Here is a 27,104-nt window from a genome sequence, read left to right on the forward strand (position 1 = left end):
GCAGAGTGGCAAGAACCCACGTTAAGCAAAACATCTAAGTGCCAAGGAAAGAGAAGTAGCTCTTGACTGGAAACAGTAGAAGAGGCTTTCTAAAGGGAGGACATCTCAGCATCGGTTTGGGGCGTTGGTGAGATTTTCGCAGAAATAGCCCTAACATTTGTAGAGTTCTTTACAGTTGAAATAACACTTTTTCAGGCATTATGTTATTTGTCTCTCAGAATGCCCCCGTGGGTTAGGGTACGCGTGATCATTTCTAATTGAGAGACGAGGAAACGCATAAAGTGATTCGACAACTTGCTCAAAGTCAGGTGAGCAAGTTGGAAATGGACACGGGATGAGCGTCTAGGCCAGCACTGTCCAGTTGAAACAGAGTATGAGCCACATGTGGAATTTAAAAATTCCTAGTGCACACATAAAAAAAGGAAAAAGAAACAATTGAAATTCATGTCAGTAGTATAGTCTATTTAATCCCATATGCCCCAAGTATATCATTTCCCTGTGTAATCAACATATAATCAAGATATAAAAAGTTATCAATGAGGTAATTTGCATTCTTTTTTTTTTTTTTTGGTATTGTCTTCAAAATCTGATGTGCATCCTGTACTCACAGCACATCTCAGTTTAGACCAGGCACATTTCAGGTGCTCAATATCCACATGTGGCTAGTGGCCACTGATACTGGACAGAGCAGGATTTCTCTGATTTCTTTTCTTTCTGCTCTGCTAAATTGTCTCACAAATATAGATAGAGGGAGATGGGCATCTCCTGCATTGGGAGCAACAGGAGTAGGTAATTATGGAGGGACACAATTGGTACCTCAAAAGAGGTAATGAAAGAGTTTAATGAAGAGTTAAGGAACCCAATAGGGGATGCTCAAGCACCCCAACACTATGAAGAAGGGAGCGACAAACACTCCTGGAATCTAGAAAACTCTGTAGCCTTAGGAAATGGCTGCCAGATAGAAACTGTGGCCTTTAGGGCTTCCCTGGTGGCACAGTGATTAAGAATCTGCCTGCCAATGCAGGGGACATGGGTTCGATCCCTGGGCCGGGAAGATCCCACATGCTGCAGAGTAACTAAGCCCATGCGCCACAACTACTGAGCCTGCACTCTAGAGCCCGCGAGCCACAACTACTGAAGCCCACACACCTAGAGCCCATGCTCTGCAACAAGAGAAGCCATCTTAATGAGAAGCACGCACACTGCAATGAAGAGTAGCCCCCGCTGGCCACAGCTAGAGAAAGCCTGGGTGCAGCAACAAAGACCCAATGCAGCCAATAAATAAAATAAATAAATTTATTGAAAAAAAAAGAAACTGTGGCCTTTGGTAGAGAAATGCAACTACTGTTAGTCAACCATCCAGCTGGGTAGACAATGGGGAGATAAATCCACTGGCCTCTTTGCTTTTCCATCCTCTAGTCTCCAGCCAGTGCCTCTCATTGTGCAAACCCAACCAGAAGTTAGAGGTAGCAAGCCTGTTGATGCATCCATAAAGGTTAGTCTCCGGGGCACAGAGAAAGGCAGAGGAGGATACACACGGGACCTGGAGGGCAAGAAACCAAAGGCACACAAGTGTGGGGCATGTTTACTGGTCTGGATGGAGAGTACCAGTAGTACAAGGACAGAGGTAGCAAGTGACATGACTGAAAAGTCGGGCAGGAGCCAGGTAGTGGATGGGCTGTAATACGGCATGAATGAGATTGGTTGACAGTCTACGGGCGGTAGCAATCCATAGAGGCCTTTAGTGTGAAGCCTCCTATAATCAAAACTGGGCACGAGAAGAGGATCCTGACAGGTGTTACACTCCGTGCTGGGGTTTTGAGATGTGAATTAGTTACCTTTCTCACCTCTCAAATGAACCCGCTGAAAAATAGATACAAGAGGCAGACAGGAATCCAGACACTATTACAGCAAAAAGATGGGGACCGTGGCTGCAAAGTGAGTGAACATTGGGGGTCCTAGGCCGCCTGTTTGTATGAGCTACAGCTCCCCAGTTGGAGACAGAGCATCGGGGCCACTGTGAGGTCACTGAATCGGTGGGCTCCCCGTAGGGAGGAAAGCAGCCTGCATGGGTGGGCTCCCTGTGGAGAGAAGAGGATGCACATTCTTACTCCACAATAAGGCTTTAGACAACAAATACATTACATGGGAGTCTTCCTCTCTGTGAGTGGAGAGGGACAAGAATAGATGGAGAGAAAACAGGAGCTCATGCTCCACACATTCCCACAAGGTCTCCTATATTTGTAGAGTCTCCTATTTCACAGATCATAAAGAAAATGGAAGAAGCAAAATACAGCTTTTTCCAGAATAATTTCAGGGTGGAGGGACCAGTTCACATTAGTTAGAAACTGGTTAGTGCTAGTTGGGAGGCTATTCTGTGGGAGGACTTAAGTAGTGTCAGAAAAAGAAATATAGGGATAGTTAGTAAATACAGGGGATCATGGCATCAACAGGAGTAGGTGCCACAGTTGATGTGGATGAATCAAGTGCAAGGATGTGCTATTAGAAAGAAAATGTGTTCTGTAGGGGATGAGAGAATCAAGGACGGGCTGAGGCAGGGGTACCTGGGGGAGATGCAGATGAAGCTGTCCAGCAGGATGTTGAGGATGGGCCTCTGGAGCTCAGAAAAGAACATGGTGTTAGAGATACTGACATGGAACCACCCAACAGTGATGGCTGAAGTCATGATAAATCCCCAAAAGAGAAACAAGAGATAAAATGGCTATATAATTGTTTAAATTTAAATGAATTAAAATAAAAAATCAATTCCTCAGTCACACTAACTACATTTCATGTGCTGCTAAATAGTTATATGTGGTTAGTGGTTTTCGGATAACAAAGATACAGAATATTTCCAATCATCACAGGAAATTCTATTGGACAGAATGGTTGCCAAGCATTATATATTGGGAGAGGATGGCGATTGGAATAACATTTTACTTTTTCTCCCCAGCACATCTGAAAGAAATGAAATGAAACTAGGAAAGAAATGGAGCACAGAGGTAGAGAAGCTTTCAAGGACTGAGATGATCAGATGTCTTTACGTAAAATACGGCTTTTAAACTTTCGCTTAAGCAGAACTCTACCTAGGCTGAAGTCATTTATGTAAAGGAACAAGAGAAGCTGAAGTTGGACTGGTAGATGGAGGAAGTGAGTGCTATTAATGGTCAAGGAAAGATCAGACTCCTGGTTTGGAGGACAAGGACCTATCGTGGGAGGAGAATGTTTCTCAAATCTATTTACTCACAAATATTTTTGAGGGAAAGGATATTGGGAAAACACAATTATAGCGCTCATTAAATGTTGATTGTCTCTGCTTTTCTTCCGAGCTTGACTTTTCCGCTTTTTGGATCCACAGTTATTGTGAAGAATACAAATGAAACATATATCCAATCTTCAAAGAGTGTATAGTGTAGAAGGAAAAATAAAGCAAGAGCATAGCGGAATGTAGAAAGAGATTAACTCCAGAAAGAAATAAACAAATGAAACATGGAAGTCACACCTAGGGGGAAGAGAGAGGGTCTTTGCAGAGGAGGTGAACTTTGAGCTGAGTTTTGAAGAGTGGATACGTTTAGGGATGAAAGGAATGTTATACTGAGTAGGGAGAAAAGCATAAGCCAAGGCATCAGTGTCGTAAGATAATAAGAATATTCAGGAAACTGAGACTATTACATTACAAACTACAGAATAACTAATATGAAATACATTAGTAACAGATAAAAATGAACATGATGGATAGCCCATGGGTGGTCTTAAATGTAAGAGACAGAGAATAGCATCAAGTCTTTTTTGGAGCATAATGAGAAGCTCTATCTAATTGGAGCAGAAAAAACAAACATTCTGAGATCCTGCCAATTCCAGGTCAACCTTGATTCTTCCTTAAATGAATGAATGAATGTCAAGGCTCTGCCTTACTAGTGAACAGTTACCTACAGCTTGAAAAACACTTCCCTAGATGTTATTGAACACCAACGCGCATCCAAGCAACCTACTCAAACCTCTGTAAGAAACCCAACTTTCTCACCCAACCTACTGACCAAACCATTAGCTCACACCAATATTGTCTAACAAAGATGTTGAAGTTAAGCAGAACTGCTTTAATGCAGCGAAAACATCTGCTGCATTTAGTCTTCCTGCTGTTGCAACATATGGCACTGTCAGAACTTAATTCCAGCGCCCTCAGAGCTTCTGAGATACCTCGAAATGCCATGATTACCATAAGCAGGTTTTGGCAATCCTCAAAGCTGAAAGAAAAACAATTAATTCGTTTTAATATTTAAAATAAATATGGGCCATTCGGATCACTTGGGAAGAGAGGTGGCGTTACAGAAACTACAATAATTAGAATCTAACTCCCCAAAGAGAGATGTTCCAAGACGTAGCTTCCAGATGGAAAATTCCTTTAGCAGATCTGCTTAAGACATGTTCTCAGCCTGTCCCAGGCTCTTCTGAATTAGGTAAGAGTCCTCCTCCCACCAAATTTTTAATGGGGGTCACAATGGGCACAAGTCTCTTTACTTATTTTTTTTTTTGGCTGCGCAGCACATGGGCTCTTAGTTCCCCGACCAGGGATCGAACCTGCACCCCCTGCAGTGGAAGTGCGGAGTCTCAACCACTGAACCACCAGGGAAGTCCCAAGTCTCTTTACTTTTATACAGGAGAATTATTACAACAGGACTCTGGTTTAGGTGAGAGTGAAAGGAGCCAGAGTTTGAATTCAATATAACTCAGTTAAATAAATGTTATCAGAAGGTCTTATATTTCAGCCATTGTGCTGGATAAATACCAGAGAATCAGATGCATCATATAGAATAGCTGCCTTTAAGTAGTCCTTATTGGCCATGGAAAAAGAGAAAAGCAGACTAGTAAATGTTATATGACAGGTTCTATGACAGGGTTAACATTAAGGCACGTTGGAAGTATGAGAAAAACATTTCAGCTCAACAAGCAAGCCTCATGGAGGAAGGGATTCTGGAAGAGAATATTCAGGCTAGAGACATTACTCTGAAAGTAGTGGAAGGAGGAGGGCTTCCTAGGCTGAAAGAACCACACAGCACAGTGAAAGGAAATAGCATTTCAGGGAGCAGGTGGTCCTTTGGTTTCATGTCTGTGGCAAGGAGGCAGAGAAGAACCTGAGGAGAGAGGAAAAAGGATAGGTCCTGGAGAAACTGTTGGGTCATGCGTGGGGGTTTGGATTTCATCTTGAAGGGAATGTTACCACTGAAGGGTTTTCCTGCAGAGAAGAGTGACATCAAAGTCATTACCATCACAGCATCCTCTCTAATATGCCTTGAGCACATCCTCTGCCTTGAACTAAGAACTGTTCATCCTTAATCTCACCACGACCTTGGAGAAAGGTAGAACCATTAGGATCACCTTACACCCACAAGATCAAGGTCTTTAGAGGAGAGAAGTTTGCCTAAATCCCCAAAGCCAGGAAGCACAGGAAGTAGGATTGGAATCTGGATCTTCCAGACATTGAAGATTTTGTTTTGGACCCCTATAGTGTACTGTTTCTGAACTAGACCAGGGTTTGGGGATGGAGAACAGTTTGGAGAAAGAGAAGCTGGAGACAGAGAGACCAGACAGGTAAGGGATGCTTAGTATGCTCTGTGCTAGTTACAACTAATAACAAATTTTTTTTGTTTTGTTTTCTTTTGTTTTAAAAAGACAAAAGCCCTTTCCTCCCAGAGAAAAGAGCCAATATGTACTCAACTTCTTAAAGTCAATCATCTAAATTAAAAATGTCAACATTTGGGCCTATCCAGTGAGTTTTTACCTGGTATTGTGCCAGCTACCATGGGAGGGAACGAGGGTGTTGTAAAGTTGAAAGTCACCTTCAAGGAACTTTGTTAAAAACCAAGTTTAGAAGAGACATTGAGCAAAGAGTTTTAGCATTTGCTGGTTTCTCTCGTCTGCTTGCTCTCGACCTTAAGAACAATGCCCGAAACCTCACGTTATCCAAGGATTTTAGCCTGATTCTGAGGACTTCAAGCATCTCATCATGGTGTGGGACTCACCAGGCAAGAGGAAACATGGCTCCTGTGTCACTTATCCTTTAGCTATTGCTTGGAAATTTTTTTTTTTGGAAAAATGATTAGTAACCATTACTAAAATTATTATCAAATATTGACAATCTCAGTCATTTCATAACCATTTATTCCTCACTAGTTTTCAGAAACTGCTGCTATAGGTCACTTTTTAAAAAATAAATTTATTTTATTTATTTACTTTATTTTTTGGCTGTGTTAGGTCTTTGTTGCTGTGCACGGGCTTTCTCTAGTTGTGGTGAACGGGGGCTACTCTTTGCGGGCTTCTCATTGTGGTGGCTTCTTTTCTAGAACATGGGCTCTAGGTGCGTGGGCTTCAGTAGTTGTGGCACATGGGCTCAGTAGTTGTGGTGCATGGGCTTAGTTGCTCCACAGCATGTGGGATCTTCCCAGACCAGGGCTCCAACCCATATCTTCTGCATTGGCAGGTGGATTCTCAACCACTGTGCCACCAGGGAAGCCCTGTAGGTCACTCTTAAGGGACAGTTTATCCTCACAAACAGGCATGCAATGATTGAGATCCAGTGTGGCATGCTATAAAAGAGATCTGTAGTGGGTTTTGTTTGTTTTGGCAAACACAGCACACTGAAAAATGCCTACTGCACAGGTTAACACTCCGTAAGTATATATTTCCTCTGAGTGGAAAAGCTGTGTACTGAAGAAAGTACACAACTTTGCTGGGAGGTGTCAGAGAACACTTGCTTCCCAGTGTTGCTGGTATACATCAGGTCACATATATCTTGTCATCAGTACCTTTGCTAATTCTTTCTTCTTTCTCTTCCAATAATTAAAATTCTACTCATCCAATGCAGAGGCGAGATCAAGGGTTTTGTCTCTGTAATTCCACCATGAATGGGTGGATGAATAAATCAATGAATTACCATGGGAGTGCTCATAAGTGCCCTGACAGTGTTCTCTCTTCCTTCAAGACGTTTATGTGTGTTTTTTTTGAGATCTTTATGCCGTACCCTTTACTGCTTCTCTACTGCATTAAATCCTATTCACAAGTCAACTCAGGCATCGTTTCTTTCAGGTAACCGTCTATCAACCTTCAGTTTAAGTAGAACCCAAACACCATATAGGTGTCTGTGTAGTTGTCCATCTCTGTCCACAAACTATGTAAGACCAGAACCTGATTGCTAATCACCATTATAGTCCCAGGGTCCAGTAAGCTCATGGCACATAATAGCACCTCAATAAATCAATTAATTCATGGAGGAACAAATTAAGTCACTTAAATACTTCCTTTGTATTCTACCATGAGAGAAAGCCAGTTCTTGAAAAAAATCCCGCAAAACTTGAACACTTCTATAGAATAAGACCTCTTGGTTCAGTATGCAAGTGCAAAAATAAAATGCCATTTAGTCATCCTTGGGATAATGTCCTAAGGAAAAAGGATCTGCTGTCACTTAGGCACTTACAGTGTTTCCTTCACATGGTGTAGAGTTTCTAACAGTTACAATATTATAATTAGCTTTGAAGATGTAAATGGGGTTGGATTTGTGAATGACACATGATATGTTAAAATATCTGGAGCCTAAGGCTGAGTTCTGATTGCTGTACACCCGAGGAGAACCGCCATCCTGATTTCCTTCCGTATGAATAACTCTCAACCGGGGTTTCACAGGAGACAAGCCAATCCATAAGGCTTTCTCAAATGATTCCTCTTGGGATGGAGCTATGTTGGCTGATTCTTATATATCATCGTGCACCATCGTGCTAGTAAAAACTCTGCACTGAGCTACAAGGGCTCTGCATACAGTATTTCTAACCATTAGAGAGCCTCTTCAGAAAGGGTATTATTATCTGCACGCTACAGATGGAGTAACTAAGACAGAGCTTGCTCAAGTTCACTAAGATAGTAAGTAACTAAGGAAAGATGTCAAATCCTGGGCAGTCTCATTTGAAAGCCTGTGCCTTCTCTGCCCGTCTACCACTGAGGAAGTTCTCAGGGATGATGGAAACCTGAATCAGAGATCAGTATCAATGGCAAGTAACTTTAGCATTGGCTGATACACAGCCAGTTAGCTTCGATACTAGCAGGAGAGGGAAAGGGGATGGTCAATATACCAGAAGTACTTTGTCAGAATCATGCACACAGGACTATATTGTTATAGTGCACACAGGACTGTAAATAAAAGACTGAGGTCCCCAGACAACTTATCAAGTAGCAGTTCTGGATGTGACAGAGCACCAAGAACAGCTGATAAATTATTAACCTGGCGGCATTGTCTGAGTTGGCATAGATCCCATGGAAAAAGGGATGTGCCAGTCTGGCAACTGCTCTGTTTTGCCAAGGAACACAATGTGTGTCTATATATACATACACGTATATACCCACATATAACCTGGGAGAGATTGGAAGACACTCATGTTTATTGTACAAGGTGATTTCTTTCTTAAAGTTATTTTTCTAAATTATTTTGTAGTGATGTTCAGGGCAACTACAATAAATCTGTTATGAGATTCCACAGCTTTTCTAGACACCAACTTAGAAATGTCCTAATTGCGAATCCTATGAAATCCATGTACGACTTTATGGAAATCTGGAAATTCAGGAGTTTCCTCTGTGACCCTGGCAATAACAGATGGCAGTGGGAGTTGAGTTTTGTCAGGTTGTACCCTACCTGTCCGCCTCATCCATTCTTACCCAGACCTGGCTTTGCTCGCTTTAAAGATCCACCTTTGTTTGTTTGTTTGTTTGTTTTATTTTTTATTTTTTTTTATTTTAAGCTCTTTGTTGGTATATAACTGCTTTACACTGTTGTATCAGTTTCTGCTGTACAACAAAGTGAATCAGCTGTATTTATACATATACCCCCATATTCCCTCCCTCCCTAAAGATCCATGTTTTATTTATGATTCCATCAGAATAAAATGAAGAAAATGTTGCATTTTTTTGAAGATACTTTCTTTATAATTCCTCAAACTTTTATTGCACAAAGCTTAAAGTAACAAGTGTGAATCTATACACATAACTTTAAAAAAGAGCCTAGTATGGTAGAACGAATACATCTATTGAGCATAGGATTCCCAAGAGCTTATAAATATGTTGAACATAAAATATGTTCATTCTATAACCAATTTTAATAATTCCTATTTGTTATTCTTTTTTGAACATCACTTTCAGAGGCAAAGATATGCATTAATTTTAAATATATGAATAATTTTAATAAGAGCAAATCTTTATTTTTTTGAAAGCTAATTTTATTTTGAGGAAATATATCATTTGAGGCCAAAGCTATTTTTTAAATCCTTATAACATCCCCCCAATCAGGATGTCCAAGAAACTCCTTTATCTTAACCTCTTCCAACTAAAACTCACGATCTCCACCTTGGACCAACCTGCTTTCCTTACTGCATCTCCTATCCTGGGGTTGGTATCATGTTCCAGAACATTTATTGTGTTCAATGATGTCTTCTGAAAATCAGGATGAGGTATTAGGAACTACACATGTACAAGACTTTTCTCGGAGCTTCCTATAATTTGAATTGCTATGTAGTGAAAAATTTATTTGAAATACCAATTTATAGTTTGAAAAAAGGAGGGTCAGAGATGAGAGTGTTAATGGTTTTCAGAAACCATGGCCTGTTCGCAAAGACAGATGTTAGTGAAAAGTGTCAGAAAATCACTTTATGTCTGGAATCACTTTATTTCTTGTGGGGAACAATTAACTGAGTGTGGAAAATAAGACCAACTCACTCTGACCTGTGAGTCTAACATAACTATTTTAGACTCTGCAATCCTATGACAGAAACTTTGAGAGAACAACTTGCAAGTCAGGATGTGTTTGGGGAGAAAAAACTCCATGCAATTCAGGGACTGGCTAGGAGATAACCAGGGCGTATGGCCTTTCCAGTTGGTACCTGTCTTTGGTTTTCCGTCTCCAGGCGCAGCCTGGCCTCCACACACCTCCGCGTCTCCAGGAAGGCTTGGCGCTGGGCCCGGTCTGACAGGTAACTGATGAAGATTCCAGCTGTGTTCATACACATGAATAACACTGCCTGGGCCACAACCTAAAACAGAATTACAGACATAGCCTGGTCAGGTGGTTAAAACCAGCAGTTTCACTCCTGGGCATATACCTGGAAAAAACCATAATTCAAAAAGATACCTGCACCCCAATGTTCATTGCAGCACTATTTACAATAACCAGGACATGGAAGCAACCTAAATGTCCATCAACAGAGGAATGGATGAAGAAGATACAGTAGACATATACAATGGAATGTTACTCAGCCATAAAAAAGAACAAAATAATGCCATTTGCAGCAACGTGGATGGACCTAGAGATTATCATACTGAGTGAAGTAAGTCAGACACAGAAAGACAAATATCATATGATATTGCTTATATGTAGAATTAAAGAAAGGGTACAAATGAACTTATTTGGAAAACAGAAGTCGAGTCATGGATGTAGAAAACAAACTTATGGTTACCAGGGGATAAGGAGGGGGGAGGGATAAATTGGGAGATTGGGATTGACATATACACACTACTATATATTAAATAGATAACTAATAAGGACCTGCTGTACAGCACAGGGAGCTCTACTCAATACTCTGTAATGGCCTATATGGGAATACAGTCTAAATAAGAGTATGTATGTATAACTGATTCAGTTTGCTATACACCTGAAACTAACACAACATTGTAAATCAACTATATGCCAATAAAAATTTTAAAGATATATATGACATAAAAACCAAACCAAACCAAACCAAACCAAAAAACAAGAGATCTTTGCATGCAAAGACAAAAAATAAATAAATAAAAATTTCCAAGGTAAATCTTAAGGTAGTAATCTAGTGTTTAGTAGCAGGTTAGTAGAACCATGCCCTTCATTCAGGTCTTGGGTCAACTCATCCCCTCAGACCTCCCTCAACCATTCTATCCAGTTTAAAGCTTCTTCCGCCTCAGGTCTGATTTTGAACTTGTATTGGAAACATCAAGTAAAATATAATGGCTTCCTCTCTCTTCCTCACTTTATCTCACCCCCCTCCTTCATTAGCTGAAGTTTTTAGCCTTTTAAGGGGTTGGGGAACAGGTGAAAAGAAGGAAAGAGATTAATAAGAAACAGGAAAGGTATTAGTTGAATGGTACCCAGTGTTTCTTGGGTAGCGTCTAAGTCCTGATGATCCTACCACAAGAGAAGATGTCATATTTGTCTATTGCTTTCCATCTCCACTGCCATTACCCATCTCCTAGGCAGGAAAATCTCCTGGCTGGACTCTTAAGTTAAACTTTATACTTTCACATTGGCCCCCTTCCAAACTTATCTCTAGTGAAGAAAAGCAGGAGATTCTGGAAGGGAGTCAACATTTGGAAGAAAGAAACATCATAGTGTGGATTTCTTGATTTTTATGGCTTTAGCTTGAGGGCAGGTAACATTTGGTATGGTGTGGGGGTGAAAAATTCCAACAGAAAATCCAGCTGGCCTGAAGAAGCAAAGAAGAGTGTTCAGAACAACTAAAGCTCTTGAAAGTGGGGGGAAAAGCCCCAAAAGAAAAAAAAACAGTGAGAGGAACCTTAAATTCCTATATAAGCTCTTCCCTGAACCACATATGCACAGGGCAAACAGCAAATGATCGAGTTAATGGTAAAAGAATTGAACTGAGATTTGAACTGCATTTCAAGCAACAAAGATTGTTATTTGGTTCCAACCAAGTTACCCACTTTCTAGGAGACAACACAAATACAAGAAAACAAAAATCATGATTTCCAGAAGAATGTAAGAGAATTTAGAGTCTTAACCCCATAGCATTCACAATGTCCTGAACACAATACAAAATTATGTGATGTGCGAATATACATAAAAATGTGACCCATTCTCAAGGAAGAACATAATCAACATAAACCTGTTTTGATCTGACCTGGGTGTTGGAAATGGCAAAGAAAAATCACAGTAACTCTTATAGCTTTGCTCAGTGATATAAAGGTAAATATGCTAGTGATTAATGCAAAGGTAGGAAATATTAGCAGAGAAACAGAAACCACACACACACAATGTAAATTCTACAACTACAAAATTCTACAACTACAAAACCACAATACCTGAATACCTGAAATTAAAATTTTACTGCATGATATTAACAGCAGAATTTAGATGACAGAAAAAAAAGTCAATAAGCTTGAAGCTATATCAACAAACCAAAGACAATGTGGAAAGTAGAGTAAAATGTTATATATAAGGGACATATTCTCCAGTTAAGATAATGATTTTCAGTTAGATAAAAAAAAATGCATTGCTAAAATATAATGATATAAAAAGTTTGCAAATCCATACAAAAGAAAGCTGGTTTTGCTGTGTAAATACATATTAAAGGGAATTTAAGGAAAAGTATCACTAGAGATAAACAGTGTCACTATATAATTATAAAAGGTTTAATTCGTATAACAAAGGGAGTCCAGCTTGAGGATGGAAGATGCCTTAGAGGACTGGGGTGGGGAGGGTGGGGGGGACTCGAGGCGGGGGGGGGGAGTCAAGGAAGGGAGGGAATACGGGGATATGTGTATAAAAACAGATGATTGAACCTGGTGTCCCCCCCCCCCCAAAAAAAAAAAAAAACAAAACCACAGATGATTGAACTTGGTGTACCCCCCCAAAAAATAACAAATAAATAAACAAAATTAAAAAAAAGGTTTAATTCATCGGGAAGATATAAAAAGTATGAATTTGGAACACATTTAACAATATAGCCTCAAAACACCTGATACAAAGGAAGATATAATCTATGGAATTATTTACAAATCTACCATCATAATGGTCTATTTTAACACAATTTTCAGCAGTTAACAGATAAAGATTTTCAAAAAATCAACAAAGATAGGAACAACTTGAATAGCTCACCCAAATAACAACCTTGAAATGGAACATGGTATGCAGGTTTAATAGTACGAATTCTTTTTCCGGCACATGTTAGATATTTATAAAATATGATTTTATGATAGGACCTGAAGTTAGCCTCAACAAATTTCAGAGAACTAGTATCATGTAACCACAGTCAACGACTACAATAAAATCAAGTTACAAAGCAATTTAAAAGATAACTAAAAGAACACCATGTGTTTAGAAATTTAAAATATTTCTAAATAACTCATGGATCTAAAAATATATCATAATGGAAAACATATATAGCTAAGGAATAAGGAAAATACTACTGAATAAAACAGTAGTCCTCATCATGGAATATATAATAATAAATGCTTCATTAGAAAAAGAGTATATAATTGATTCACTTTGCTGTACACCTGAAATTAACAATACATTGTGAATCAACTATACTCCAACAAAAATTAAAAAGAAAGAAGAAGAAAAAGAAGAAAGCCTGAAAATGAATGTGCTAGCCATTCAACGCAAGGGTTTAGCAAAAAACAAAAAACAGATAAATCCAAAGTATGTAAAAGAAAAAAATCAGAAAGGAGCAGAAACTAATGAAATAAAAACCAAATATATAATAAAGAGGATCAGTAAAGTCAAAAGTCTTTTTTTCTGAAAAGACTAATTAAACAGTAACACTTCTTATAAGCTTAATAAAGAAAAAAGAGAAAAGGTTCAACTGAGCAATATTAAGAATAGAAAATGAGAATTTAAATATACTGCAGAAATTAATAGATTATAAAAATATGTTGTGAAGTTTAATGTTAATGAAAATCATAAATGCAATTGATGTTTTGCTTAAAATATATCTTTATCAAAACTGACTCAAGAAGACAAGAGAAAAATTGAATAAATGCAGTCATAATTAAGAATCTTTCCACAAGAAAGCAACAGGCCCAGATGGCTTCAACGAAACATTCTACAATCACTTGTGTAAGAAACAACTTAAATATTTCATAATCTCTTCCAAACGGTAGAAAAATAGAGAATACCCCCCAACTCAGGTTATAAGGCTAGCAGCATCCTGCTACCATAACCAATATAGTTGATATATAAAGGTAAATAACAAATAACTCTCACTCATGACCATGAAGGAAAATTCCTAAGCATAATATTACTAAATCGAATCCATCATTACATAGACAAAATACTTCAATTTGACTACATTAAATTTATCCCAGGAATATGAGGATAGTATAACATTATCAAATCAACTAATGCAATTCACCACATTTACAGCTTTTAAAAAACATATAATCATCCCACTGAAACAGTATTGATGAAATTCAATATTCTTGCATTAAAAAAATGTGGAGATTGGAAGTAAACTTTCTTAATCACTATGCAGAAAGTCCACAGAAACAAAAACAAGAGCACCTAGAATAAACATCTTACTCAACAATAAGAGGTTAAAAGCATTTGCTTAAAGACCAGGATGACAGTTATCTCCAAATATATTCAATATCATTCTCAGATTCCAGCCCTCTCAGTAAGACAAAAACAGAAACAAAATAAAGATGTTAAAACTTGGAAAGGAAGAAATACACTTTCATTTTTGCAAATGATGATCTATGTGGAATACCTAAAAGTCTCTACAGAAAAATTATTAGGATTAATAAGAATTTAACAAAGATGTTGGATAGAAAGTCAAAATAAAATGTTAATTGCATTTCTAACGCACCCATAACAAACAGATAGAAAATGAACTTAACAGAGAAAATAACTGAATTGAATTTAAAAGAATCACATAAGACCTAAGTAGGTAGAGGGCTGTATACTATGCTATGCTATAAGATGAAAGAATTTCTATAGTAAAGATTTCAAACCTTGGTAGATATTTTTATTCCCAGTGGAATTTATCATGATTCTAAAATTTATATAGAAGATCAAAGAGTCAAGAGTACACAAGATATTCTTAAAGGAGAACAAAATGGGAGACTTGCAGTACCAGGTAACGGACTTGTTATAAAATTGCAGTTATTAAGACATCATGGAATTTACATGCTGATACACAAATTGACCAATGGATGTGAATAGAGAGCCCAGAAACATAAACACACAAACTTGATAATCATGCATTGTAGTTCTAAGGAGAAAAGAGGGACTTTTGAACAAAGGGTGTTAGAACAGTTTGTTATTCACTTGGGGAACAGTAAAAGTAAATCCCTGCCTAATCCAATACATAGAAATACACTGCAGGTAGATTAAAGTCTTAAATAGGAAAGGCACAAATATGAAATTTTAGAAGACAATCTAGGAGAATATTTTTACTACTCTGATAGATTTTTAAAATAAAATGCAAAGAATACAAACCATAAAAATAGATAAATACATTTGACAAAGTTAAAATTCAGCATTTCTTTTCATTGAATAGAAATAAATAACATAAATAAAAAGAAAAAACTATAAGAAGAGATATTTGGCGCACTTATAACTAGTAAAAATTAATTTTTAGCTCATATGAAGAACTTGTATAAATCTATAAAAAATAAAAACAATCTCATAGACTAGATAAGCAGGTATTTCAAAGACAAGAGAATATCAATATGAAAATAAGTGCAACCATCTAGGAACTGTAAGTTAAAATCCATACCCAAGCCACATCTACTCAGTTGGCTCCAAAAAGAAAAAAAAATAGTGGGGCCTTATTAAATCACAAAGGATGCTGTTGGCCATGTGAATTGACTTTGCTACTTAGACTTTGTACATTAATGTTTAATTTGCACATCGCAAAACTGCACATTTCCCCTCCATACCCAGAGCCATCTTTGCACATACGGCCCAAGAATGTTAAGAACAGCATTTTCTACAAGGGCTTGAAACTGGAAATAATCTGAATGTCCACCAATAGTAGAATGGAGATTTTAGGATATACTAAAATAATTAAATACTACTCAGTGGTGACAATAAATCTACTATTATTGTATGGATCAAAATAGATAAGAGAAAACAATATTGAAAAAAGTGTGCTTCTAATGACAAGTTCAAAAACAAGTAAACTACTGGGCATATACCCAGAGGAAACCATAATCCAAAAAGAAACAGGTACCATAATGTTTATTACAGCAATATTTACAATAGCCAGGACATGGAAGCAACCTAAATGCACATCAACAGATGAATGGATAAAGAAGATGTGGCATATATATACAATGGAATATTACTCAGCTATAAAAAGGAATGAGATGGAGCTATATGTAATGAGGTGAATACACCTAGAGTCTGTCATACAGAGTGAAGTCAGCCAGAAAGAGAAAAACAAATATTATATGCTAACTCATATATATATGGAATCTAAAAAAAAAAAATGGTGCTGAAGAACCCAGTGACAAGACAAGAATAAGGATGCAGATGCAGAGAATGGACTGGAGGACACGAGGTTGGGAGGGGGCAGGGGGTGAAGGGGAAGCTGGGATGAAGTGGAGAATAGCATAGACATATATATACCACTGACTATAAAACAGATAGCCAGTGGGAAGTTGCTGTATAACAAAGGGAGATCAACTCGATGATGGATGATGCCTTAGAGGGCCGGGACAGGGAGGGTGGGGGGGAGTCGAGGGAGGGAGGGAATATGGGGATATGTGTATAAATACAGCTGATTCACTTTGGTGTACGTTAAAAACTGGTACAAGAGTGTAAAGCAATTATATTCCAATAAAAAAAAAACAAGTAAACTAAATAATACACTGTAAATACATGACATAGCATATGACTCCATGTTTTACCCATCAAATTGTCAATGGTCAACAATTTGATAACACATTACTCTGGCTAGGTTGTGGGGGAAATAGTCACTCTTATACCTATCTGGTGAATCTATGAATTTGGCAATATCTATCAAAGTTGACATTCATCAATTCATACTCATCAGCTCAGTAACTCCACTTCTGTGTAGCCCCAGGTGCAAAGGTCAAAGGATATCATAGCATTCTTTGTAACAGCACACAATTGGAAAAAATCTAAATGGCCATAAATAGAGGACTGCTTAAATTATAAAGCCATACAATTGAATATGTATGTAGATGAAAACAAGGCAATTTTCTGTATACAAACACAGAACATTCCAATATATACTACTAAGTAGGAGAAAAAATAAAGGATTAACATTTGCTCTAATTTTTCTATGCATAGAGACTCTTTCAGTAAGAGACTGGATAGTTCTGGGGACAGAAATTGAAGCCTAAATTTATAATCTCTACCATTTATGTTTTTACATGTGAGTGTTGTACCTATTCTAATACACATATTTTTAAATAGATAAATTGATAAAAGTACTGTCAAAAAAGAAAAATGCAGACTCCTCATCATGAAAATAAAGCCTAGTTGATCTTCTTCAAACTCACTTCATACCATTTCTCCCCTTATTCATTTTGTTCCGACCAACTGGGTTTACTTTCTGTTCCTCCTGGAGTCTTTTCCTCACTCTGGGCCACTGCAAATGTTGTTCCTTCTGCCTGGGACATTCTTCCTCACACTTCTTGCCTTTCCAATTCCTCTTATCCTTCTGTTCTTGGCTTTATCAGTTTCCTAAGAGAGGTACTCCCTTATCACAATATCAAACTAGGATTTTCCTGCCATTCTTTATTCCTGCACACTGTGCACTTATCGCAACTTGTAATTATCTATTGACTTGCATGCTTTGTTGTCTGGTGCCTATCTGTCACATTGGCTTCGTACTTCTAATAATACAGGGATGATGTTTGTTTTAGACATTGATTGACACCTAGAACTTAGCACAGTGGCTGATAAGTGCTCAGAACAGTGTCTGTTAACTATTCAGCACCTAATAAGTGCTGAATATTTGCTGAATGAGTAAATGAATGGGTTTATAGCTTTCCTATGTTTCCATCATGACTTATAAGATATGGTGGACTGAGACTTCCCTGGTGGTGCAGTGGTTAAGAATCTGCCTGCCAATGCAGGAGACACGGGTTCGATCCCTGCTCCAGGAAGATTCCAAAATCCCAAGTGAAATTTTCCTTTGGAACTTGGAAGATGACTTAAAAGTGTATCTAAAAAAATACATGAATTAGAATACCATAGGAATTTTTACAAAAGCAATCACGGAGGGTCCTTGTTGCCAGAAGATAGTATATATCATCATGTGACGATAATTAAACCTCTGTGGCAATACTGAAAACCTCAACTGAAAAATTAGTAGAATAAAAGAGAAAATATAATGAGTTTGTATATGATACATACAGCTCAATGATTTAGTGTAAAAAATAATTGTAAGTAACAGGCTAATTTGTCATCTATTGGGAAAAAAGGCTGATAGTCACCTCATAGTATATGTCAAAATAAATGCCAATGCAATAAAGACTTAAACGTGGAAAATGAGACTACCAACAAAGGTAAAAGAAAACAAAAGGGAATATTTCTCTAATCTAAGCAGAAAAGCATGAGCTAAGTCTCAAATTATAGATAAGTAGTGTTTTTTTAAACAATGAAATTAATCTGGTACATTGCTGGTGTGGAGGGACTTTACTACAATATTTCTGAAAAGCAAACTGGCAACATGTTGCAAAAGTTTATTCATTTCTTTTGACCCAGTGACCCAACTTCTAGTTATCAATCTAAAGGAAACAATCAAATACAGGATCAGAAATTTCTGTTAAGGGATGTTCATTGCAGCTTTATTAATGACAATTAAAAAAAATAAAACTGCATATTTTTAACAGTGGGGGGAATGGCTGAATAACTGACGCATGCATATACAAGGGAGTATAAAATTGCCTTAAAAATATTTAATGACATGAGCAAACCTATATGATACATTTAAATGTAATATTTAAAGCTGTATTAAAACACTAACCTATAAATTCAATGTGATCCTAATGCTTAAATGGAAATAAATATATACATATATTTGCACGTATATGTCCACGCATGTGTATAAGTGTATGTGTGTGTGTGCATTAAAATAGGAGGGATAGGTTATTCAGACAAATTTACTTGCAAAGATCTAACAAGGCAGAAAAACAAAACAAAACAAACAAAAAACAAAACGTAAGGAGTCAAGATCGAGAAGAATTACACCCAAACAGGTGAGCCTAGCATCTCGAGCTTCTTTCTTCCTAGGGGCATCTGCAGATTTCAAAGAAGGTGACTGAGAATCTCAGAAGCAGAGCTGAGTGTTCAAGACTCAGGACCCAGGGGAACAAAAGCTGAAGGGAGGCAAAGGTGCATATGTTGGAGGAGAACTGTGTCCCCAAGACAACCACTTATATATGGACTTGATCCTTGGTCAGTAGTTGACTTCACAAATATCTTTACTGTTGCACTTTAGTATCAAATAAGTATCTAAAAATATCGAAATTGTTCAGTTAATTATTTTTTAAAGTAAATTTTTTAAAGGAGATGCTATTCTATTGTAGCAGCTGCAGATCTGTGGTTCCATGAAGGGGGTGGGGGGATATTGTCATGACTGTCTCAGGTTGGTTCTATTATGTAATCCCTCCAACCGACAACTCTCTCTAGATTCCTGTAAGCCCCACCTGTAAGCCACCTCTGTCCCAGAGCTGACATGCTGAATGTGAGATGCTTAAGAAACATTTGTTGGTCGATGCTTTATTTTTCTACCCTTACATATCTGTAAACTGCCATTAAGAAGTCTTCCTAACCCTGCACTACTAAATAATTTATCCGTTCAAAATTATTTATGGAGCAAGTTCTATGTGTCAGGTACAGCTTTATAAATGGGCAGTGTGCAAAGCAGATAAAGCCCAGCTCTCATTCTAGTGGTGGGAGACAGGCAATAAATAAATAAACCAAGGAATATGTAACACACACTGAGAGTGTGTGTGATAAATTCTAAGAAAAAAAATATAGCAGCACAAGGAGGATAGAAAGGGATGGAGTAGGGATCGGGCTGCTCATTTGTAGGGAGTTCAGAGAAGGGCTCTCTGATAAGATATTTGAGCAAGACCTGAAAAAAGGCATGAGTCATGGGATATTTGGGAAGAGAAGTTCCGGCAAAGGGAATAAAAAGTGCAAAGGCTTTGAGGCAGGATAAAGTAAGAAGCCCACTCAAGCCCGTCATGCAGCCCACCATGGCTGGAGCAAAGAAGGATACAGGAGGATGGAGGTGTTTTTAGGAGATGAGCTCTGAAAGGTAACAAGGGGTCAGCCTGTGTATGGCTTGCCCATGATAAGAATATTGGCTTTTTCCTTTGTGAGACAGGGAGGCACGGGAGAATCCTGAGTCCTGGGAGACATGACCCACCTGCCATGTTTTCAGGGTCATGCACTGGCTACTGTGAAGAGAACAGACTCTAACGGGGCCAAGATGGAGTCAGGGAAAAAAGCTAGAGGGCTTTTAGAAAAATCCCATTGAAAAGAGATTGTGGGCTTGGACCAAGGTGGCAGTTGTGCAGCTGGTGAGATCGGACCAGACCTGAATATATTTCAAAGGTAGAGACAAGATTCTCTGATAAATTTTGTGTAGATGATGAAAAAAAAGAGAGGAAATGAGAGTGACCTCCAGAAAATTAATCATCCTGACTGCACATGCCAGTCATCTGAGAGAGTTAAAAAGATGCAGATTACCCCTGGCGCTACTCAGACCTACTGAATAAAAATATCCAGGGATGAGGCCTGGGAATCTTTATTTTTAGAAAGCTCCCAAAGTCATCTACTGCAGTGGGTCCATGGGGTGCCCTGGGGAATCACTGCTTCATGAAAATGGTCTGAAGATCACAGATAACACTACCTTTTGACCTCCTTTTTACAGGTTCATTGGCTTTACTGTAATAGGGAAGAACAGAGCTGACTCCACATCAGATCTGTTTCTTTTACGTTAACCTTTGTATTCTATTGCTTTTGCTTAGAGTTAAGAACGGTAGCCTATAGCCTGAAAGGTACAGGATAGCCCATTCTCAAGTCTCTGACCTTTAAGAGTATAACACTTTCCCATTCATGTAGAGATAAAAAGTTGCAGAACAGAAAAAAAAATTTGTTTGGTTGAAATGATGATGTTTATAGGAACATCAGGACCTGACCTATGTGGACAAAGGATTCTTGCACCAAGAAGTTTGCAACAACCAACTTGCCCCTCCCTCACCTTAAAAATGCTTTGCTGAAACCCTTCAGGGCATCTGGGGTTTTTGGGGGCACAAGCCATCCGTCTCCTTGCATGTCCCTGAAATAAACTTTTCTCTGCTCCAAACTCTGCTGTTTTGGTATTGTTTGGCCTCTCTCTGTGTCAAGCACATGAACCTGTGTTCGCTAACAGTACTAAATTCTGAAATCCCACAGGGCAGAGACCACAACCATTGTAGTCCATCTCTTAGAACAGGGCCTGGCATTGCAATACTCAACAAACACTTGTCGAATCTAATTAGCTTGACAGAGTCACATGAGTGAATTTCAATGACCCACCTCTCTGCTGCAGTTTTGTGATGATTGGGAAGAGGGATGTTGTCACTCTGAGTGGGAAGCCCTCACAAAGTCATCCAGGACAAGATGAGTCCCTCCTCACCTTCCCCCGTCTCCTCCTCCAAGCCCTGGAGCTGCAACGTTCTCTATGTGGGCCAGGCTGCCTCCTTCCTCCCAGGGCAGTGGCCACAGTGTGGGCACTGCTGTTCGAGGCCAGGGAGTTCAGAGCTGGAAAGGCTCGGGGAGTCAGGTCCCCCATTCGATACAGGATTTGCATTTTTGTCATTGCAGCAAGATCTCTGCTGTTCATTGCCAACCAGCCAGACTGGAGGTGGGAGAGAGGACTGGCTCCCTGGGGACCTCCCCTCCCCTCTGCACTCAAAGTGTATGCCACAGAGATGTGTACCACATTTTCTCTGCAGCTCGCTTTGTACAGGAACATCTTCACAGTCTGCAGTCCAAGCTGTTGAAGGCTAGAAGAGGCTCACTTTATTAAGAACAGGGGAAAGACTCTCCGTCCATTCTTTTCTCGGTCTCCAGAAGCATCCACTCGAGTGCTATTGTGTGTATGGAAAGACTAGCTCTGGGAAAGTGACTATTGGACCTGTCCCTGAGATAGTTTTATTATTTAAATTTGGTAAGGAAATAAAGATTGGGATTGCCATATATACATTATTAATAAGAAAAAAAATCAAATTGTTCACTTTAAATATATGCAGTTTATTGTATGTCAATTATATCTCAATAAAAGTCCTTAAAAAAAGGAAATAAAAGATGTGCTGCAATCCAATAATGATTGCTTTGCATTTAGGTATTTTCCAATATTTTAATGGAAACCAGGAATTTGAAAGGTAATACCATTAAGCTTAATTTGCATAAGATGTTGAAAACTATTTTCTTAAGGATTTGCACCCTGATTTGTCTTTAGGACCCATCATAAATCTTGGAGGATGCCCATACTGAAAGCGGGAGGCTAAACAGTAGCAACTATGACTTCCTTTTCAAAGTTCATGTTAAGCGCAGGGCATCTCACTAAGTGATTTCCAGAGATGTTTTTACATAATCTCAATGGGGCAGGAACAATTATCATGTCCATATGAGGAAGCTGAAGTTCAGAGAAGTTAGGTAACTTGTCTAAGGTTAAACAGCCCTCACAGTGGGAAGGCAGGGATTGAACACAGGAAGTCTGACTTTACAGGATCCAAGCAGAAGCCGGCCAGGACCTGAGGGAGACCTATGATTCAGAGGAAATGGAGCCCAGTCAGGAGACAAGGGTAGACTGAATAAACAAACACAGGACAATGCCTTAGGAAGGCTGAGTATTTTGCCAACACGTAATGGGTATATGAAATATATGAAAGATGTGGGTAAAGCACTCATACCTGTAGGTGAATGAATCCAGCTGGAGTGTCTGGTGTCATCCTCTAGTAGATAGCTAGCATTTATTGAGCAGTTAACATACACCAGGAATCATTCTAAAGGCCTGGCATGTATAGCCCTCACAGTAACCCAACGAAGTAGGTAGTACTAAGATGGACATTGTCTAGAAGAGGGGGCTGAAGTCAAAGTTTAACAATTTGCTCAGGATAACAAATGGAGCAAATGGTAAAGCTGGGCTTGAACCCTGGTCATAGGAACCAGAGCCTGAGCTTAGAATTACTGTGCTCTCCAACCTTATCCCCGAGCCCCTGATGTACCAACACAATGAAAGTTCACTCAAGCAATAAATGTGGATTCGGCACATGCGTGACAGACTGCAGGACGTGGCCGCTGGATGGCTCGGTTCTTGAGCCTGGCAAAGGGAAAGGAGCTCTGGGAGGAGTGTGCGCCTCTGTCTATAAAGAGTAAAACCAAGACCCTAAGAGCAACTTGCCTAAAGCTCAACAACTTGGGAAATTCCGGAGCTACGATGAACAGCAGGGTCTTTAACACTAAAGCCTGTGCTCTTGGCAAGCTGCGGTGTGTTTTCACAAGGCATGCTTACAACTGGAGAAATGTGCCCATGTGTAGGCCTCTCTGCGTTTGGACTTAGGCCTTACGGTGGCACACGGAGCAGAGGGAAGGACTGCAGAAGAAAGGGAGCAAGAACCCAGCGGAGAACGTGGAAAATTACATACGGAGGCTGTGATACTCTCCACAACCCCCAGGGGGCGTTTGGGCTCTAGGGGTCCTGACAAAGTGAGCAGGCAGCCCCCCATCTAGGGTCTTCACACCTGCCTGGTGCTGGAGCTTTACTAATCAAAGACCTGGGTTTGCATTCCTCGCTTCCTCCAGTTACTAGGCATACGACCTTAGGAAAGTCACTTTTTGCCTTTTTGAATCTCGACCTTCTCATCTGAACAATGGGAATAAAGCTTTGCCTCATGCAAGTACATATGTGTATATCTCTATATTTAGATCTCTATATTTATATAATGTACATATACTATATATATGAATATGCCTAGCAGATAACAAGTATCCAATAAATGTCGAATATATATTTACATATGAGGCCATCTTTTTTTTCCAAAATATATATATTTTGGTGTCTTATATATTTTTTATTTCAGAATAAATGATGCATTACAGGGTTTTTTTTCCCTCCAGGTTGAGAAATAACTCAGAGGACTTTGAATTATTAACATCTTTTGTATTTATGCATATTTGCAAAGAATGGTTATGTTCGTTGTTTACTATGTAGAGAAGGTCGTAGGGGGACCCTGATAGAGGATGCTGATGGGAGCATTAAATCCCATCTCTACCTTTCACCTCAGGGTGACCTGGGCAAGTCATTCCTCTCACTAAGGGGGCAGATATTAAATGGTTTGGTTTGCTGTGCTCTGTAGCGCTTAGCAGTTTAGCCTGGTGGTTAAGGACCTGGGCTTCCCAAAATGCCATTTATTTGTTACATGAATTTGGTTAGTTTTTCTGGCCCTCAGATTTCCTCACCTGTAAAATAGGAATACCTTCCTAAAAACGCTGTCGGGTAATTGATGGAAGTAATTAGCAAAAGGCCCGTAAAACCATCATTGCTCAATATGTATTGACTGGGTCGTAGTTAGGGTTGTTATCATCGCTTTTGTAGTCTTTTATGTCACATGAGTGACGCGTGGAGGGTCTGAGCAAGTGAGCAACCTGGTGAGGTTGGTGTTTGAGAGAGATGTCTAGTGCTATAGCCCGAGGACAAGTTATCGCTCAGGCTAAACTCACTCTGCAGGGGCTCAGAGAAGACTGGGATGGGAGCGACGAGGAGGATCGACAGGCTCAGTAGAGGCAGCTGGAGGAACGAAGGTACTCCAGCATCCTCTGCCAGGGTCGTGGGCTCTGCCCACAGCTGTCGGCCTGTGACCACGCTTCCTGCTTGCTCTTTATAAATAGTACACACTGAATTAGACAAAGAAATTATAGACAGTATGTAATGAAGTTTAAAAAAGTAACAGCATTAAAGAAGTAAACTTCAGTGCATATCTAAGGAAAAGAAAATAATGCAGGCGTGCTGAACTCAGAGGGCATCCAAGCACAAGTAAAACTGAATGATGAAAAACCTACATAAAAAACCCTGAGTTCAATGAGTAATATCCTGAGACATGACAAAGTAATGAGGGGAAAAGGCAGTCTTTTCAAAAGAAAATGAGAAGAGAGAATTTTGAAAAATAGAATTAAAAGAATAAGAGAACAGGAGCGTAAGATTTTTAAAAAATGGGTTGAAAAAAACTCTGACATTAAGAAGGAAGTGAAAATGTTAAAGGCTAAAAATAGGAAGGACTGGAGGTGAGGAAAAATAAATGATTAAACCCTTTAAAAATAGAGAAGGTAAAATGATGAAGTTAAATTTTAAAAAAATATGAGACGTATAAGAGGCAGTAGCTCAAAATTTAAAGATAAACTATGCTAATGCAAAGTGGCTTAAGATATTAACACATTTACAATGTTTATCCCAGCGTATTCAGAGAGAAGGAGAAACCAAGTAGCCAATAATTGTTCCAAGAGAGTTTTCCAGGCTGCGGTAACTATTGCTACGACTCTCCTGCTTCTTTGCAAGGGGATGTGAGGAAAGCGTCCCTTTACACATTCCAGTTGTGTACCAGACACTGGGCTTCCGGCTTCACATATGCTATTTTAAGGCAAGCCAGTAGCAACCCTGCTTGGTCTTATTGGCTACATTTCACTGAAAAGAAAAATGAGACTCAGAGTGGCTAAGTAGTTACTCAAGGCCACAGAACCAGTAAATGGTACTAGGATGCCCAACTGTCCTGGTTTGCCTGGAACACAAAACTTTAATTTAAAACCTGGATGGTCCTGGGAAAACCAGGAGTATTTTTCCTAGCACACTCTCTCCAAAGCTTCCTCGCCATCTGTCCGGCAGTCACCTACCTACTCAACTCACAGAACTCAAGACTCAGCATGGTCCCCTCCCCATGTGGAAGCACTCTCCCCTCCTTTTTTCCCTGCTTCTTAGATTGTATCTCATAGAGTCATCTATCACTGCCTTTATATGTTGGTGATCAATTTCACCCAATGTCAGCTCTTCACCCCCAGGGGCTTGCACAACACTTACACTTATCCTGCTCCTCATTCATCCTGAGAGTCAGCAGATATTTACTCAGTACCTCCGATAAGTCGGGCAGCACGCTAGGGCTGTGTGGAGGTGGACTGAGCAAACACAGGTCCTGCCCTCAGGAAACGTACAGACTATTAACATTGCAGGACTTTGGGATGTATTTGTTTTGCTTTGTTTTTAAATAATTGATTAGTTCCTTTATTATTTATTATTTGCTCAGGCATTCAGCAAGTTCTTGTTGGTCCCCTTTGTTAGAGGAATATATATATATATATATATATATACACACTTGGCCATGCAGTGTGGCATGCGGGATCTTAGTTCTCTGATCAGGGATTGAACCCTTGCCCCTGCAGTGGAAGTGTGGAGTTCTAACCACAGGACAGCCAGGGAATTCCCCAGAACATACGCTTTGGAGCACTAACAACACTATGCAGTAAAGATAGTGCACCACAGTAGAGTCTAATAGAGGGTAGGGGGTCTGGGAAGGCTCCCTGGAGGAGGTGACATTTAAGCCAAAGCTTGAATAATGACTAGGAGTTAGACAAGGAAAGAATGGGGAAAGGGTTTTGAAGTAGTAGTTTGTGGAAAAGCCTAGTGATAAGAAAAAGCAGGGAACATTTGGGAAACTGGAAAGTGCCCAGCATTGCTGAAAAGTAGGGTGGTAAGTTTGGAGTGGTGAGATGTGGGAGTAGAAGCAGGGAGAGGACCAAGAGAGTAAGCCATTTACTACATGCTAAATGCTTTCCATACTAGTGCCACTATCTCATTAAATCCTCCTCCCCATCCTGCAAAGCAGGACTTTTGCCATTTTATATGAACAAGAAAACAGAATCTTAGCTTCCCTAACTTGCCCCCAAATCATATATTTGACGTTGGAACTGGGAGTATGTCTGATGCCAAAATCCGTTCCATGCCACTATGTCTAATTCTTATCTGCAGAATATTTGGTCCTCCTTATTTCAGGATTCACAAACACTTCCTTGAACATTCCAGCTAGAGACGGCATCATCAAGGAATTCTTATTAACATCAATATTAATGGATTTTGTTTCCGAAGAAGATGCTTCCTCTAGAGACTTGACCACATAGGTCAACTCAACTGTTCCTCTGCAAGGAAAACCAAGAGCCAGGTCCTGGTTCAGAGAAGTTTTGTCAAATGTGCGCTGAGTATTGGAGGAAGCTTCTCTATTTGACCCTGAGTTCTACAGGGTGACAAAATATAACAGTGGAGTGTTCTTATTTGTGCACT

The 27,104-nt window shown here is 39.3% G+C and overlaps 1 protein-coding gene across 1 annotated transcript in view; it reads right to left on the minus strand.

Moving 5' to 3' along the window:
• ADCY8 (adenylate cyclase 8) overlaps positions 1-27,104 on the minus strand; it is a 216,489-nt gene that overhangs the window by 158,658 nt on the left and 30,727 nt on the right. The window contains exon 2 of the mRNA XM_057735462.1: positions 9,918-10,067. Coding sequence (XP_057591445.1) covers positions 9,918-10,067 — 150 coding nt within the window. The remainder of the gene's footprint in view (positions 1-9,917; positions 10,068-27,104) is intronic.

Source organism: Hippopotamus amphibius, chromosome 5 (genome assembly GCF_030028045.1).
Source record: "Hippopotamus amphibius kiboko isolate mHipAmp2 chromosome 5, mHipAmp2.hap2, whole genome shotgun sequence".
Taxonomy (NCBI): domain Eukaryota; kingdom Metazoa; phylum Chordata; class Mammalia; order Artiodactyla; family Hippopotamidae; genus Hippopotamus; species Hippopotamus amphibius.